Below are 17,463 nucleotides of genomic sequence, written 5' to 3' on the forward strand. Positions count from 1 at the left end.
GGCGTTTACGTCTGACGTCCACCAGCAGACCACGTCGTGCAAGGAAATCGGTGCCCAGTAGGGGGAACCTAACATCTGTGATGACCCAGAATGGATATTCTTTTGGTCTGGGTTCCATAGTAGTGAATGGGGCTTCTGTTTGTGGCCACTAGTGTTGCTGTGGCATTGGGGGGGAGGTTGCGGTCCTCCATTGATGGCGGAAAGACTGACTGCACGGCTCCCGTGTCTACCAGCATTCAGTACCCTGAGAGCGCACCGTGGATGAAGAATTCTCCTGGTTGGGATTCCGTGTTGGTTGCGGCAACTGCTGTTATGGGTTGCCGCCCAGTGCGTTTTTTGGGAACGCACATGTAGCTCTGTAGTTTCTGGCATTCTTTCCAAATCGTCAGGGGAAATAACAATAGGCTGGATTCGTCCTCGTCCTCTGCTGCTGCAGCGATGCCCTTTTTCTGTATATTACATGTGTATCTCCCTCCTCGACCTTCTCTTCTATCAGGCTATGGCTGTGGGTGCTGTGGCGTGCTTGGAGGCCTTGGTGGCCTCGTGGAGTTTATGCTCGATGCTCACCACTGCCTCCATAATTTGCACCCTCACCTCCTGAGGAAGGCGCTGTAGGAATATTTCTCGCAATAGGCTGATCTCCCTTCTTTTGCTGAATTTGTTGCAGTTCAGCAACATCAGGAGACCTCATAGTTTATCCCAGGTCCAGGTCGCGTTGGGCTCTCTCTGTGACAAGCATGGAGTATATCTCAGTGAACTTCCTGCAAAGGTCTTTGTATTTGACTTTTTCCATCTGGCCATGGGGTAATTTTATTAAACACTTCCTTGGGCAGCATCATCATGGTGATGTCTGCCTTGGTTTCTTCATCTGTGACCTTGGGTAAACAGAAATGTATGTTGGCCTAAAGGAATGATGACGTGGTATTTTGTTGTGAAAACGGTGGCAGTTTTATCACCTGAGATATTGCGGTTTTTGAAGGCGAGAGGGGGATGCAGAGGATCTGCGAGTCCTAGGATTGACTTTTGAGTTCCATCTGGCATTTTTCACTCTTACACGAAAACGTGAATTAAGCACTGTATTTAATCTGTTAATGGTATTTTGGGTTTGTCAGAAGTCAAAACTATACGCCATGTGGTTCCGCTAATGACTTTCTGAATATGATCGATGTGAATGGTAACTGGCAGGGCCAAACTGTTCAAACATGCCAAATCGTACCTGGGGAGGTACGCCATAATTAGTCTGTTAGTGGCGTGGGTGGTTTTACGAGGAAAGGAGCTTTCAGAAGCCTAAACTTTGTTGCCGTATGGTTCTGTTAAAGGCTTCTGAAGGTAAGTGTGGCTGTAGTGAGTCCATTAATGGTGAAGCCAAAACCGCTTTTTACTGTCACTCCTCGGATCACCAGTTGTGAGGTCGCAATTTATTACCTGGGCATGTGGTATACATAGCAGTGTGCAGCCGGAAATGGAGTGCCTGACCCCGAGTCTCATGACCCGCACACAGACAGAGGAGAATTTTGTGTTTCTTAGCAGGTAATAAAATTATAATAGCAAAAGACATAATGGACATATTTTGGCAGAAAGGCCAGGAAATTCTACATACAAATATATACATGTGATTCTTGCTGCTTAGCTAGGTAAGATACAAGATCATGATTAGCGGGTAAAGAAGGTCTTTACAAAGGTCTTTACAAGTTAGATGGGATACAAGGTCGTTATTAGTGGGTAAAGAAGGTTTTTACACCCCCTTCCCAGGCACAACCTATGGTTGCTAATCCTAGCCGAAGGCAGACAGCCAGTAAAGCGAGCTAAATAAAAGAGAAAGTGCCTGGCCTACAGGCAGCAACATATGCAGCTGTCATGCCTTGAGAAATGACCTCACCACCATGTGACCTGCTGATTCCAAAGCCATCTATGCCTGGACACAAATCCCCCCAAGGTTATTTAAGGGTCACGGACCAGAGCTTCACACTCAGAATATAGCAGAGCCTATCACAGGACTCTTTCAGTCCATCTTGCCCACAATATAGAAACAACAGGTAGTCCCACGTGCAGGTCAGGTGTATTTTTATGTAACCGACCATAATCTGTGACGTCACACAAACCAGTGGAAGCGACGGTTTACTGATGTAAACATATGGATAATTGCATTTTTGACACTGTGAAAAACCATTTAATAAATATCCCTCCATAGATTTAAGCAGTGAATGCGATTTAAGACATATGAAATATTGTAATCCATGTGAATTTGATATTTGAGAAATCGAACAGGCAAAATGTTGTATAAATAAGGTTTTTTGTGTGAAAGTTTTAGACTGACGGGATCCTGGAGACTGAGATGACGGGATTTTTTCCACGTTTTTTTAAACTTCCCTGTGTTATTGTGTGCATTTGGGACCTCGTTATCAATTGTTTTAAAGTTGATTTGCTTTTGTAAGCTGTTCGTTGGCATGAGTCCGCCTTTCAGTTCATGTATTTTGTTAAATTTATATAGTGTAATTTTGTAAATGTAAAGCCAGAGTAATTGACAGAGATGTCTTGGACTTTAGTCACTGACAACGTAGACCTGATGGGCTGCCAGCAAATCCAAGCCCTCCAGCTCCTGAGGAAGATGCAAATCCAGAACTGTCTAGTCCTCCCGCCGCCGAATCGGACACCAACACAAAAGGTTGTATGACAATTCGCCACTGAAAGAAGGTCAAGAGAAGGTTCCTGAAGGGGGTTGGGGTTGGAAAGCCCCACTCCAAATCACCACTCTTGCAACCACTAAAGAGACAGAACTCACGAAATTTCGAGTTACAGCAAACGGGGAAAAGCCTGCATACTTATTAGTATCAGACTTAGAAGCCAAAAACAAACACCTGAAGATGACAGTGAGACCGAGCAGGAATGCAGAGTTGATCATTATGCCAAAAAATGGAGAAACTGCAGAGTTCCTGAGGAACCACACTGATTTCCAGCTGTTAGGTCCAAATGAACAGATCAGGAAAGCAGATATCTGCAAGTTCCTAACATGCCTGCTCATAGACCTGATCCTCCAGCTGCAGGACGTCCTTGGGGCCCAGAGATGCACTGGAAAATTGGGAAATCCGACGAGAAATTCATCGCCACCTTCAAGGGATACATCCCAAGCCATGTTCCCTCAGTGTATGGGGAAATTTCCCCACCGAAGTCTTCACACCAGAGCCCCACTGCTTCAAATGTAAAAAGTTTGGACATCACAGCAGATGCTGCACAGGAGAAGAGAACTGTGGGATATGCAGTGAACCACACTCCACAAAACAGTGCCTCGATTCCTACAAGAATGGAGAAGCAGTGACCAGCAAATGCCCCAACTGTTTCAGTCAACACCATGCCTGGAACAAGCGCTGCAGTGTAAGAATTGAGTGAGTTGAGAGGATGAAAGGCATTCTTCCACCTTCAGTGCCGACTCCGAAGCCGAAAAAGCAAGAGGAAATATCAAGATCGAAACCAAAGCCAGCAACCACAGTACCACTTCAACACCCAGCGCTGACCCAGACCACAGAGACAGCGTTGAGCTCCAAAGAAGAAAGTTGATTACACACCAAAACCAAGGATATCTGAGCCATTACCTTTACTTCCCCCTCAACCAAACTCCATTCCACCTTCCAATCTGAACCTCTCACATTCATCTCCTGTTCCTCACATCCAACTCCTTCCTCCTACAATGCTCCAGCCAGTGCCAGCTGAGAGAGTCCCAAAACAGCCAGTGACAGTTTCATCACCTTTATCATAGAAGGGATCCTCATTCTCTTCGAGAAGCTGACAGGGAAACCTGTCGACAGGAGAGCACTGCTGGAATGCATACAACCGCACCTAATCCAGAACTCTCGGCCTAAAGCAGCCGCTGTTCAATTCGAATAAGCAGTTGTCTTGCAAAATTTGTACATGGCATAAAATTTTTTTTCAGTTTCCACTAAGTAAAATCTTTGGAGTATCTTCTATAGATTTTCCTCTTTTGTTTTATCTGCAATTTTTCCATTTTCCTTCCTGGTTCTTTCTGCCGCAAAACTTTTTCTCCTACTGATGGGTACCGAAAGGTTTAATGGGGTTTGTAACCCTGCCTGTCCTTTTCTTCTTTTATTTTATAACCACCATTTTTTTCTCGTTCCAGATCACATTTACTGTTACGGCCTGCTTGAAGAGCAAGAGCCCATGCTGGCATTTATGCTGACTTAATCTTTAACAACAACAACAACAACCCTTATTTGTGTAACATTTTGCCTATTCGATTTCTCCAGAATCGACATTCCCATGAACTACAATATTTAATATGTCCAAAATCGCATTCACCGCTTAAATCTATGGAGGGATATTTATTAAATTGCATTTCAAAATGCAAAATAGGCAATTTACATTAGTAAATTGTTGCTTCGATTGGTTTGCGTGATGTCACAAAATCACATGCGCAAATGAATCCTAAATTCCTGCTAGAGTGGGACTACCCTGTCATTACTATACTGTAATCTTGCCAGTTCCTTGTATCCCACCACGCGCTCGTCTTCGAACCTGTGTCGTTTTGTAGTGCTATTTGCTATTCCCCTTCATTTCCTCCCTCCACTGCCATCACCCTATCGGAAGAGGACGTCATCCTGACCAAGCTAATGTACCAGAATAAAGTTTCTTTTTGGCGGCCACGACCCCATTATTTCTCTGCTTGAATTATTTTCATTTCCAATGTGCGAATACCAACGGTGAATTTGTATTGAATTATCGAGTGTTAACGTAATTGTGTATTAATTTGCTGTAGAACTGAGTTGTCTTGGTGTCTTCTATGCACTTTCTCAGTTCCCTTTGCCTGAGTTAGTGTTTCTTGCAAGTAAATGCCTCGCATATCATTGCAGATTGCCCTTGGATGTGGAACCAACTCCTCGGCCTTATGTCACCCCTATTATACCCCTCTGCAGTGTTCCCTCTGTGACGACATCATCGATGACTTCTCGTCCTTTATTTATATATTCATCACGTTCCATATTTTCGTGATTCATTTATCTTTATCATGTGTATGATTCAGTCATTTAGAAGGACTCCATTATTCCCTGTAATTCCATTTCTTCTGATCTGTTTGTTTTATTTAAATATAATTATTTATTTTCCCTTGATTGATTTTCTATGGATCTGCTTTAGACAGTCTTACACATTAGATTTCAATAAAAAAGTTGGTTTCTTTGTAATTATGATGAAGTCCCTATGATCATTAATGCATTAATAATAATTTTGTTCATCCAGCAGGCCATGAATAAAAATTTCGTTATTCATTTTTAAAAACACCAAACAACTACAAAATAAATAATTTAACATGAAATTTAAAATACATTAATTAAATGCACTTCTAACTAAGAACAACCAACATGAGTAGGGGAAAAAAACCCCATTGTCCCTCAAAACCTAGGTGCTAATCCCCAAGTAGTTGATTTTTCTACCTGGGGATTTCACACCATTAGGTGTGAAATTTCACACCTTTTAATGAGGTGTTAATTACTTTTCGCACCTTTTAATGAGGTATTAATTACTTTTCACACCTTTAGGTGTGAAAATATACTATAAAGGTGTGAATTTAACAAATAGGTGTGAAATTTCACAGGTTCCCACAGTCGGGTCGGCACAGTGCAAAACTCTACGGGGATGAAAACCCTAAATTGAACCCTAACCTCAAAGGACCTCATACTCTATGCGAGGTAAAAACCCTGATTTCAACCCTAACCCCAAAGGACCTTGTACTCTATGGGGATGAAAATCCTGATTTCATCCCTAAGCCCAAAGGACCTCATACTCTATGGGAGGCAAAAACCCTGATTTCAACCCTAAACCCAAAGGATCTCATACTCTATGGGAGGTAAAAACGCTCATTTCAACCCTAACCCCAAAGGACCCCATACTCTATGGGAGGTAAAAACCCTTATTTCAACCCCAACCCCAAAGTTCTTCATAGTCTACGCAGGTAAAAAACCCTGATTTCAACCCTCACTCCAAATTCCCTCCACTAGCCCCCCCACCCTTCCCCCCCTGATGATGTTTTAAAACTTGAAATCACAGCTGCTTGGTATCCCTGCTCAAATGGTCAGCATGGTCCTCATCTTTGGAATATGCTACACTCTTTTGGGAGTATTCATTAATCTTCAACAGGGGCACTGATACCATATTGGGTTAATAAAGTAGCTATGATAGGGAGATCTACTTCATCATCACATTCCCAAGAGGTAATATTTTCGGGCCTTTTCACAATGGCTGACCCTTAAACACTGCGATCGCGAGCAAAAACAGGCGTATGTTGCACCAGCTCGAGAATATCGAAAGCCTGTAATCCCGGGGTATGGATAACTTCGAACAACATCTTCAACCACACTGTAATTACTGCATGTAACACAATTAGTGGCCGCTACTAAACAAGTATTTCTCTTCCTAAACCTATTTTTGGACAAGTTCCCGAAAACTAACTTGCATGAGAAGGTTGATGAAACCATGGCGAGAGTGTGCGCCTTAATATTCCGATGGTTCAGGAGTTAGTGACCCACCGAATCCCGCAATTGAGCTTCCCCGCCCCTGGCACTATGAGTCATTAAAGATGCCCTCCCTTTATCAAAATCACTGATTAAACAAGTTGTATTATGCCACCTGAAGCTATGAATCACGCTAAAGCCCGACCCACTTTCGAACTGTTATCTCAACCTCGTGATTAAACAAGTTCCATCATATAAAGGGTTAATCACACGATTAAACAAGCTGTATTATTTTCCCAACATGTTAATAAGGTACCCATGCACCCGCCATACCGCTACCGCCTCTTTTCAATGCATTGCACCATGCTTCTATTTGTTTTTTAATAGCTGCATTCCTTAACATCCAACCTTTAACCCCTGCCATCTTAATTAAGTAGTAATAATTGGAAATGTTATCAACGTTGGTTTTTTACTCCCTTGAACTAGAATTTTGTAAGCGTTTAACAAAAGCTGTAACGTACGACTTTTTAGGTTCCTTAAATAATATTGGAATAATACCTGTTAAATCGGGATTGCTTCTTTTGTGGCTAATATCCCCTTTAACTGTTTTCAACGTAATCGGAGTATTTAACCCCTCCCCCCCCAGCTACTTCAGCCACCTCGCCCACACCCTTTATAGGAGAATGAGGTCCCGTGAGTGATTTAGCCGCCGTGGGAAATTTTGTATTCATTTTAACATTTAGAGGTATGTGCATGTCACTAACAGTTGTATCCAACTTACCATTACCCTCAAAGTTAGTATAATTATTATCAATATTATCACAAACCTCCTTTCTATTCATTAACCTCTCGTATGTAACGGTGGGGATAACGTAAAACTCCTTCATTATTCGTCAATTAAAAAGACCCCCTATGAAACTCGCGGCTAAAGGTACTAACACTGATAAAATAGCGCCCCCTTTACGGCTTGTCAATATATTTTTCTTCTTATCTTGAGTTAGATTACCGTAAAGAAAATTTCTAAAAATTTCCGATATGGTAGCAACAAAACCACTGTTTAAGATTGGAATGACTTTATTTCTCTTGCTGGGTGATAAACATGTGATGAATAAAATAAAGTTTTTATTTTTATATTTTAAAGGTTGTTTATGGTTCATATCCATACAATTTGAGATTCATCGACCCATGAATCGAATTGACTTCAGTAACCTTTCCAATTTAACGTAATATTGAGTTTCATTATTTTTCTTCCTGCGTCTCAGAATAGTGATATCATATGTTTCTGGTAGAATTGTGGGAATTAATTTTTCATGGTAGAATACTCACTTTATTTCTTCACCGGCTAAATCTTCCAAGAAGTATATGACAGGATTTTCCGATGCATCCACTTATTGGATTTTAAAAATTTCCAGAGTATTTTGAATAGTATATCCCTTTCTGAAAACTGCGTTCCGATGCTCATCCGCTATACGTAAAACGTCTCCAACATTCAAGATTGAACTGATGGATGGATTAGCGAGAGGAGCATTTTTATACATACTCGAGAATTGACGTTCAATGTCCTCTCTAGCGGTTAACGCGTGAACTTGTTGAGGAGTGCATTCCCTTCCTAAAGTTTTATGTTGGGTATTGTTATAACTCTGAACAATGTCACGCAAGACGTTAATGTATCCTAAGGTGTTCTTATGCGTGAGATAGCTAGATATCCTGCTCTTAATAGTCCTTATTACTCTTTCAGCTATAGAAGATTTTATCTCTCGTGAGTAAACGCTATATAATTTTATATTTTTACCCTCTAGATATTATCTGACGTGTTTGTTATAATATTCCCTGCCCTCATCACTATTCAAACGTGAAATTCCTGAAAATTCTCTAGATTCGATTATCTTCTTTAAAGCACATCGCATAGTGACACCATCCTTCTTTTTCAATGGAATAATTTGTGGATATCTGGAAAACACGTCAATAAATATCAACAAAAATTTAAACTCATTATTTCGAGGTTTGGGTGATATGATTTTTCCTCTTGGGAATTTTTTTTCTCGTGATTTTATGAAGGGTGTAAGAATTTTGCCCACGTCAGAATTCTTTAAGATTTTCTTGAGTAATTTTTGTATCCAGATTTTTAGCTACTCTGAATAAAGGGTCTACCCCGCTGAGACTACCAACACCTTGTACATCCCCGTATAAAGTTTTAAGAAGTTTTAACTGTTACTTATCCATATTGGTAAGCTATTTGATATTCCATTTCACCCAGAATATCACGTGCACGTATCCCTCGCTGGATAGGGTTTCCCCCGCAAGTTCTGAATTGAAACACTCCTTGGAAGGGATACCAGGCTTTCGCAGGACATTGAAACCCGTAACGCAATCGTAAGGGTAGTACTGTTTACCCGTATCCAAAACTAAATCGAGGCAATCCTTAGAGTACTTAGATGACAACCAACGAGTGATTTCGAGGGAACCTTTCTGTTTATATGACTCGATGCGAGACTGTAAAGGGTCCCTCTAATCATGTTGTTGCTATCCACTAACCTAAGATTGCCTGATCTAGCCGAGTAAAATTTACTACCCTCACGTTTTAGAATTTCAAAGTTGTACTTGGCCCCCGCCTCTTTCAATACCAGCGCAATGTCATAGGACAAATTATGTACTAACACGACAGTGCGCACACAAAGTTGTCCCATGCTACGCAATGTGCGTGATGTCGCACTTTCGTAACCTTGGCATTGAATTCAACGTTACATCCCCCGCAATGGGTGCTCTCTTCAAACTTAGAGGTGGATTCAGGGGTCATATGCAATTGATACTAGGAATTCGCTCACGCAACAATGTCCATTCCCGGCTCATCTTCCGTGGTCGTCAGTGATTAACAACAAGGTGAGCAGATGAGGGCTTTGGGGGTTACCACCTTTTCTCGCCAGATATACTGACCAATGTTTTTTCTGCCGTTTCCCAATGACTAATTCACACAATTTATAAACATAAATGTTGAGGTTGTTCCACTTTTCTAATGTTTTGAGAGTCATGAGTCAATGGCATATCTGGCGAGTGCTTGATATTAAATTTCACCCTCCTCATCCTGGTCGTTAAATCCCAAGAGAAGTTGTTAATACATAGAAGAGGGTTATCCCGGAGTACAACATATGCTTCTAACACTGTAATAACACAGTTGTACCAGGATTGAATAGTGACAACCTGAAGTCTGCCACAAACTCCCTCTAGATAGGCCTTGAAGTTATTAATATCCACTAACTCATGTCGCTTAGTATGAAGTTCAACCCTATCCAGCGAGGTAATACACCAACCCGAACCTTTACTACGATTGAGTTTCTCTTCGAGGTTATTAGCTACATACTCGATAGCCTCCTCCAAGGAGTCATAGATCGAATCAGTCGTAGTTAGGATGGGTTGTGTACATATGTAGAAGGAATTTGTTTCATTCTTATCTCCTAACATTCTCACACTAGCGATAATAATGCATAAGTAGAGCGTAGTCGATTGAATTTCTCTTTCGAGAAATGTGCTAACCACATTATCACGCAATTGGTATGCTACTACTGAGCTTCATTGGCACGTCAATATGCGACCCTACCACAGCCGAATAATGAATGGTGTTGACCACCTTGTCACCCTCTGTTCTTTCCCTGGTTAGTGGAGATCCCTGTCCAACTCCTCTAACACGAGATTGTTCACTACTCCCCATCGAATTATCGAATGGGAAGTCATCGACAAACGAATCTGTAAAGAGTATGTTAAATGAACAATGGCACAAGTGTGTTATAAAGGATGCAAAATGAATGATATCGATAATAATACCAATGATAATAACAATAATAATAATAATAGTAATAATATGTACCATGATCTGTGGATGATACGTTGCGCATGGAGGTTTCACAAAGGGGATGGGTGCTTTCTTCGATGTGGCAATCTGCAAAAAAGCACGTTTTCATGAATATTGAGAGTGAGAACATAAACACGGGTTTTTAAGATGTGTATATATTAACCCAATAAACACTATTATACACACAGTCTACGTTCAACATGTGTAGTGATCACATCATATACGTGAATATCAGTGCATGTATGGGTACATTTCCTGAAAATCGAGCGTGTAAATTTACCAACAGGTTAGCCACCCCTATATCATTATCGAAAGAAGTGGAATATGAAGTGGGTGTAGTGGGAGTCATCCTCCCGAAAATATATTACGCCGTTAAACCTGGTGAAGATGACTTTACCTTTCAATTAAACATGATCGATAACTAGTCTACGGGGAAATGCGTTTATACCTCACTCACGGGAGCTCATTCTCCTATAAAGGGTGTGGGCGAGGTGGCTGAAGTAGCTGGGGAGGAGGGGGTAAATGCTCCGATTTCGTTGAAAAGAGTTAAAGGGGATATTAGCCGCAAAAGAAGCAATCCCGATTTAACAAGTATTATTCTAATATTATTTAAAGAACCTCAAAAGTCATACATTACAGCTTTTATTAAACACTTACAAAATTCTAGCTCAATTTAATGGAATGAAGAAGGGGATTTAGCTCATCAACTGGCAGGTTATAATATTTTAGAAATCGCTCGAGAATTTCAAGGGAGTAAAAAAACCAATATTGATAATATTTCCAATTATCACTACTTAATTCAGATGGCAGGGGTTAAAGATTGGATATTAAAGAATGCAGCTATTAAAATTCAAATAGAAGCATGGTGCAATGCATTGAAAAGAGGCGGTAGTGGTATGAATATGGTGGGACATGCGAAAAAGAAAATGGCGGGTGCGTGGGTACCTTATTAACATGTTGGGAAAATGATACAGCTTGTTTAATTGTGTGATTAACCCTTCACATGATACAACTTGTTGAGATAGCAGTTGAAATGTGGGTCGGGCTTTAGCGTGATTCATAGCTTCAGGTAGCATGATACAACTTGTTTAATCAGTGATTTTGATAAAGGGTGGCATCTTTAATGACTCATAGTGGGGAAGCTCGATTGCGGGATTTGGTGGGTCATTAACTCTTGAACCATCGGAATATTAAGGCGCACACTCTCGCCATGGCTTCGTCAATCTCCTCGTGCAAGTTAGTTTTCGGGACTTGTCCGAAAATAGGTTCAGGAAGAGAATAATTGTTTAGTAGTGGCCACTAATTATGTTACATGCAGTAATTACGGTGTGGTTGAAGACGTCGTTCGAAGTTATCCATATGCCGAGATTGCATGCTTTCGATATTCTCGAGCTGGTGCAACATATGCCTCTTTTCGCTCGCGATCGCGGTGTTGAAGGGTCAGCCATTGTGAAAAGGCCCAAAAATATTACCTCTTGGGAATGTGACGATGAAGTAGATCTCCCTACCGTAGCTACTTTATTAACCCAATATGGTATCGGTGCCCCTGTTGAAGATAATGAATACTCCCAAAGGAGTGTAGCATATTCCAAAGATGAGGACCATGCTGACCATTTGAGCAGGGATACCAAGCAGCTGAGGTTCAACCACTTTTTTTCTTCGGTGAAGAAATAAAAGGAAGAATTATTTAAATCATCGTATGACTATGTCAAATATGTTATCTTCCCCGCCGGTATCGGACGAAGTGGACGAGTTAACATGACATGGTTGAATCAGTATTTACCTGTGTTATCTACATTCAGTGATGAAATGAAAAAAAATGGTAATATCACTTGCGTGGTCATCATGAAAAAGAAGTTATCCCTGCTAGAGGAAAGATGTTTGGAAGATTTATATATGAAGAACTTGTTGTCAAGATTTAAAAGCTTAGATGTATTAGATGAATTATCTTTCACGCATGATCGGGAAACTGGGGAAGATGTGTGTGGTATATACTAGCAATGTGTCTCGATGATGTATTATTTTCGTAAAACGAATGTATATCTTGTCTGTGTATTCTTTTGTAAATTTTTCCAGCGTAGTATTGTATGACTTTGTATGGAATATTAATTCATGTATTTCTGTATGACTTTTGTTACAAGAATAATAACAATTCTGTATGTAATCTCATTTTCTATTTAACCTCTTTACGAATGGAATATTATGCATCTATATACACATATCATGAATGATTAAGACTGAAATGGGTTTTTGTTAAGTTAATTTTCAGAGTTCCCTGTTGACTTTAAAAAATTTGTGTTTGGGAGTGAATTCGGGGGACATGTTGGAACCTGTGATTTCAAGTTTTAAAACATCATGGGGTGGGGGGGTTGGGGTGGGGGAGAGTTTTGCGCGGCGCCGACCCGACTGTGGGAACCTGTGAAATTTCACATCTATTTGTTATATTCACACCTTGATGGTTAATTTTCACACCTAAAGGTATGAAAAGTAATTAACAACTCATTAAAAGGTGTGAAAAGTAATTAACACCTCATTTAAAGGTGTGAAATTTCACACCTAGGTGCTAATCTCAGGTAGAAAAATTGACTACTTGGGGATCAGAACCTAGGTGTTGAGGGACAATGGGGGTTTTTCCCCTACTAACATGATCCATTAATGATTTGAATATGGTTTTTTTTACTTGATAATGGAGCCTTTGAGCTTTGAAATTGTACAATAGTCGCAAGAGTAAGGATAAACTGTTGATAGATTAACGAGAGGTATGAAACCTAACATTCCATATAAACTTTAATTTTATTATTTATGAATTATAATGTAGCCAGTGTGTTTTTTTTCTGAAAAGGTTTAGTAAAGCGTAGAAAAGGAAGACAACCTCGTCTCAAACTGTCATTTGATGCAAATATTTAATTCTAAGAAAACAAAATGATTACATACAATTGGAGTCATTTGATAAAAAGGAGCTTGTAAAATAAAATCATAAGCTATTTGAAAAAAGAATTAAACTGTCAAGTAATAAGAATCATTACTACAGAATGCAGTGTAAGGTAAATGGTATTAAAATCATTGCAAAACAAAAAAAAGATTAAATGAGGCAGACATTAGCTTCTTACTGGCCAAATAAGTTATTATTTTTATTAGGTGATTTCTGAATTTAGCTTGGCATGCAAGTGCAGAAAAGCGCTCCCCAATAGAGTGAGCAATCCCCGGCCGCCGCCATCTTGGCTGGCTTCACTTATCGGAACAACCTGAATGCGTAAAGCTTATGTACGAGAGTCGGTATCGACTTACTATATACCTCACTGATAGTCGAGTGGTCAGCTTCACTGAAAAGTCATCGTTCCTCAAACATAGATTGGTTCGTGCCCATCCGTTGATGGATTGCTTATCATTTACAAATTTCCCCTCGGTATTTATTCTGAGGTTGGTGAATTTATTATAAGTACCACTTGTCTGTGTGTGTGTGTGTGTATGTGTGTGTGTGCAGTCGCAAATCTTCATAAGTTCCTAATGCGTTTAGGCATTCAGAATATTAAAATCTTACGAAATAATCTTTATTGTTGACAGGTGTATTCTTTTGATCCAACTATGGGGAAGGCAGACCACCAGAGATCACAGAATGTTCAGTTCTTCAGGCTGGGTATCAGCAATATAAAAGGTCAAAGAAAAGTTGGCATGGGGAGCAGATTTGATTTTTTTGAGGTAAGCCTAGGTTGTTATAACTAATGATGTTTATCGAGTGAAAAGCTGTAGTTTAGATGGCTGTGTAAGCGTTCACAGGCTTATTTATGAAAAATTCCAATACATAAAAGACTTTTCAAAACATTACATTGTTTAGTGACTAATTTGATGATAAAAACAGTTTGAAAACTTTAATTCTGTAAACCTCTCATCCTTTCTGGTCAGCCATCAGTGTTCCCATCATCCCCTCAATAAGGGTAATTTCTCAAACACTGAAGTGCAGTCGCTATTCACTGTCAAGGCATATTCGAGACATAAACATTCAAGATGTTTTTGAGAGGCTTTACACTAGTATTTCTAATTATAAAAAATGCACAACTATTTTAACCCATCGTGTATGAAAATTGCAATTTAGCCATGTGGGAGGCAAGCAATTCCTTACGGGTGCTGGTCCCAAGCCTGGATAAATAGGGATGGTTGTTGTCAGGAAGGGCATCCGGCTGTAAAAATCCGTGCCAAACCAAAAAATGGAATGAGCCAAAATATGGAAAGTGGTAATGCTAAGGCGTACTCTGTAAACGATGCACAGAGACATCACCCTACATCTGTGATAAGATGAGGGCTACTGCATCAGGAGTGGGTGCAGCTAAAGAAGCGGGCTCACATTGGATTTAGAGTTCATCAGCTTAATATTAGGTCCATGACTGGGAGAGAGAGAGAATTGGCTAAAATGATGAGAGGAAAGAAAGTAGATGTTATGTGTGTGCAAGAAATGCTATGGAAAGGGAATAAAGTTAAAGAGTTGGGTGATGGATATAAGCTATATTACAGTGGAGCAAATAAACAAGATGGAAATGGATTTGGCAGAGTACTGCTGGTGAAGTGAAGAATACAGTGATAGAAGTGCATAGAAAGAATGACCATATCATCATATTGAAGATATGTTACGGAGGAGAGATTCTGAATTTTATAAGTGCATATGCACTAGAAGTTGGTTGCACAGAAGAAGAGAAGGGAAATTTCTGGAGAGACATGGCTGGAGTAATGCAAGAACTGGAAAAACATGAGAGGGTGATAGTGGGGGCTGATTTGAATGGCCATGTCGGAAGTGAAAATGAAGCGATTGGTCAGGTGCATGGGGGCCTTGGAATTCGGGAGAGAAACCCAGAAGGAGAGAGTGTAGTGGACTTTGCTGTGTCATTCGACATAGCATAAGTAAGCACATTCTTTAAGCAGAAAAAGGAACACCTAATAACATATAGGAGTGGGGGAAGATGCTCCCAGAGAGACTACTTCCTGTATAAAAGGTCAAGAATTGCAAAGTTATTCCAGGTGACCATGTAGCCATCCAACACATACTGCTATGTATGGATTTGAAGCTAAAAAGGGAAAGAAAAACCAAAGCTAAAGGGATAAAGAAAATTAAATTGTACAAATTAGTGAGGGAAGGGGATAAGAAGAGAATTTAAGGGGAGGGGTTTGGAGGATATTGATATAGGAATTGAAGATGTTCTAGAATGGTTGGCACGAAATGCAGCAGTAATGAGAAGGCATGGAAAGGAGCTGCTAGGAGAGACATCTGGTATCATATGGGAAGTAAAGGAGAGTTGGTGGTGGGATGAAGACATTGAGAAAGTAGAAAAAGATGGGAAGAAGGCAAAGAGATAGGTTCAGGGAGAAAAACAACGGATGGAAAATGTGGTAGCCCAAGCTAAAGCAAAGTCGTATGATTATGCGTATAATGAGTTAGGGACAAAGGAAGGATTAAACAAGATAATCAAGCTATCAAAGGCTAGAAATAAGAGCACCAAAGATATTACACATATCAAAAAAAAAAAAGATCAAGATGGTGTAGTACTTAGAAAGGAGGAAGACATTGTGAAGAAATGGAAAGAATATTTTGAACAGTTGTTAAATGAAGAAAATGATAGGCCAATAAGAGAGGATGGGCAAGTGAACATTGGCATGGTAATGAGGTTTCCCAGGCAAGATGTACTAAATGCACTAAAGAAGATGAAGAATGGGAAGGCAACCGGACCAGACATGATTCCTGTGGAGGCATGGAAAGCATTAGAAGATGAAAGGAGTTGATATACTGTACAATCTTATGATAAAGATCCTTGAGCAGGAAAAGATACCAAATGAGTGGCATGGGAGCATATTGATCCCAATTTTTAAAGGGAAAGGCGATGTCCAAGAGTGTGGTAATTATAGGGGTATTAAATTGATGTCCCACACTTTGAAGATACTGGAAAGGATGATAGATGCCAGACTTAGAGAAGAAATACAAATAGGTAAAGAGCAGATGGGACTTATGAAGGGAAGGGGAACAACAGATGGTATATTTTATCTGAGACAACTAATGAAGAAATTCGGGAAAAGGCAAAGGGACCTACATATGGTATTCATTGACCTCGAAAAGGCTTATGACCGAGTCCCAAGAAAAGGGGTAAGGAGGAGTCTGAGGCAGATGGTGCCAGAGAAGTATGTGCGATTGATACAAGAGATGTACTGGAATGCATTTTTCAGAGTGTAGAACAGTGTTGGGGAGACAGAGGGTTTTGAGGTGAGAATAGGATTACACCAAGGGTCGGCTCTGAGCCCATTTACCATTAACATAGTGATGGACATTACAATAGAGGAAGTAAGGGAGGCGGTACCATGGAACATATTGTATGCAGATGATACTGTTCTGTGCACAGAGAGCAGGGAAGATCTGGAAATGAAATTGGAAATATGGAGACAAGTACCAGAGGACAGAGGAATGAGAATAAGTAGATCTAAGACAGCATATGTGTACCACCAATGAGGGGGATGATAGAGAAAGTATTCAGCTTGGTGGAGAACAAATAAAGAGAGTTGATAAGTTTAAGTATCTGGGTTCCTTTGTTAACACTGGAGGAAGTATGGAAGAAGTAACCGCTGAGGTTAAAAGGAAAATTTCACAAGATGGTGGTAAGAACAGCAATGCTGTATGGAAACAGCAAGCATGAGAAAGACAGAGGAGAAGATGGATGTGGCAGAAATGAAAATGCTTAGGTGGATGTCTGGGGTGACAAGAGTGGATAGGAACAGAAATTACTACATAAGGGGGTCGACTAAGATGGTATAACAAAGAAAGTGCAGGAGGGAAGGCTGAGATGGTATGGACACCTGTTGAGGAGAGATGAGGACCATACTGGGAGATATACTATGGGGATGGAGGTTCAAGGAAGAAGAAGAAGAGGGAGACCAAGAAAGAGATGGAAGGACTGTGTGAGAGGAGATTTACATGAGAAGGGAATTGATCAGGCAGAAGCGCAGGATAGAAATACATGGAAACGGCTAATCTGAAACGGCGACCCTGTATAAAAATGGGAACCAGCTGGGAAGAAGTGTATGAACATTGCACCAAATCTAATGCACCCGTTGATCGAGCATTAAAGAACCTTATATATCAATTTATCATGTTGATCACTTAGGTAATACCTTTATTACAAA

General features: G+C 40.3%; 1 protein-coding gene across 2 annotated transcripts in view; it reads left to right on the forward strand.

The window, feature by feature from the left end:
- LOC135198391 (probable methyltransferase-like protein 24) overlaps window positions 1-17,463 on the forward strand; it is a 105,189-nt gene that overhangs the window by 83,903 nt on the left and 3,823 nt on the right. For both annotated transcript variants that reach the window (XM_064225933.1, XM_064225932.1), the window contains exon 6: window positions 13,870-14,004. In XM_064225933.1, the coding sequence (XP_064082003.1) occupies window positions 13,870-14,004 (135 nt within the window). The remainder of the gene's footprint in view (window positions 1-13,869; window positions 14,005-17,463) is intronic.

The sequence above is a fragment of the Macrobrachium nipponense genome, chromosome 22 (assembly GCF_015104395.2).
Source record: "Macrobrachium nipponense isolate FS-2020 chromosome 22, ASM1510439v2, whole genome shotgun sequence".
NCBI lineage: Eukaryota > Metazoa > Arthropoda > Malacostraca > Decapoda > Palaemonidae > Macrobrachium > Macrobrachium nipponense.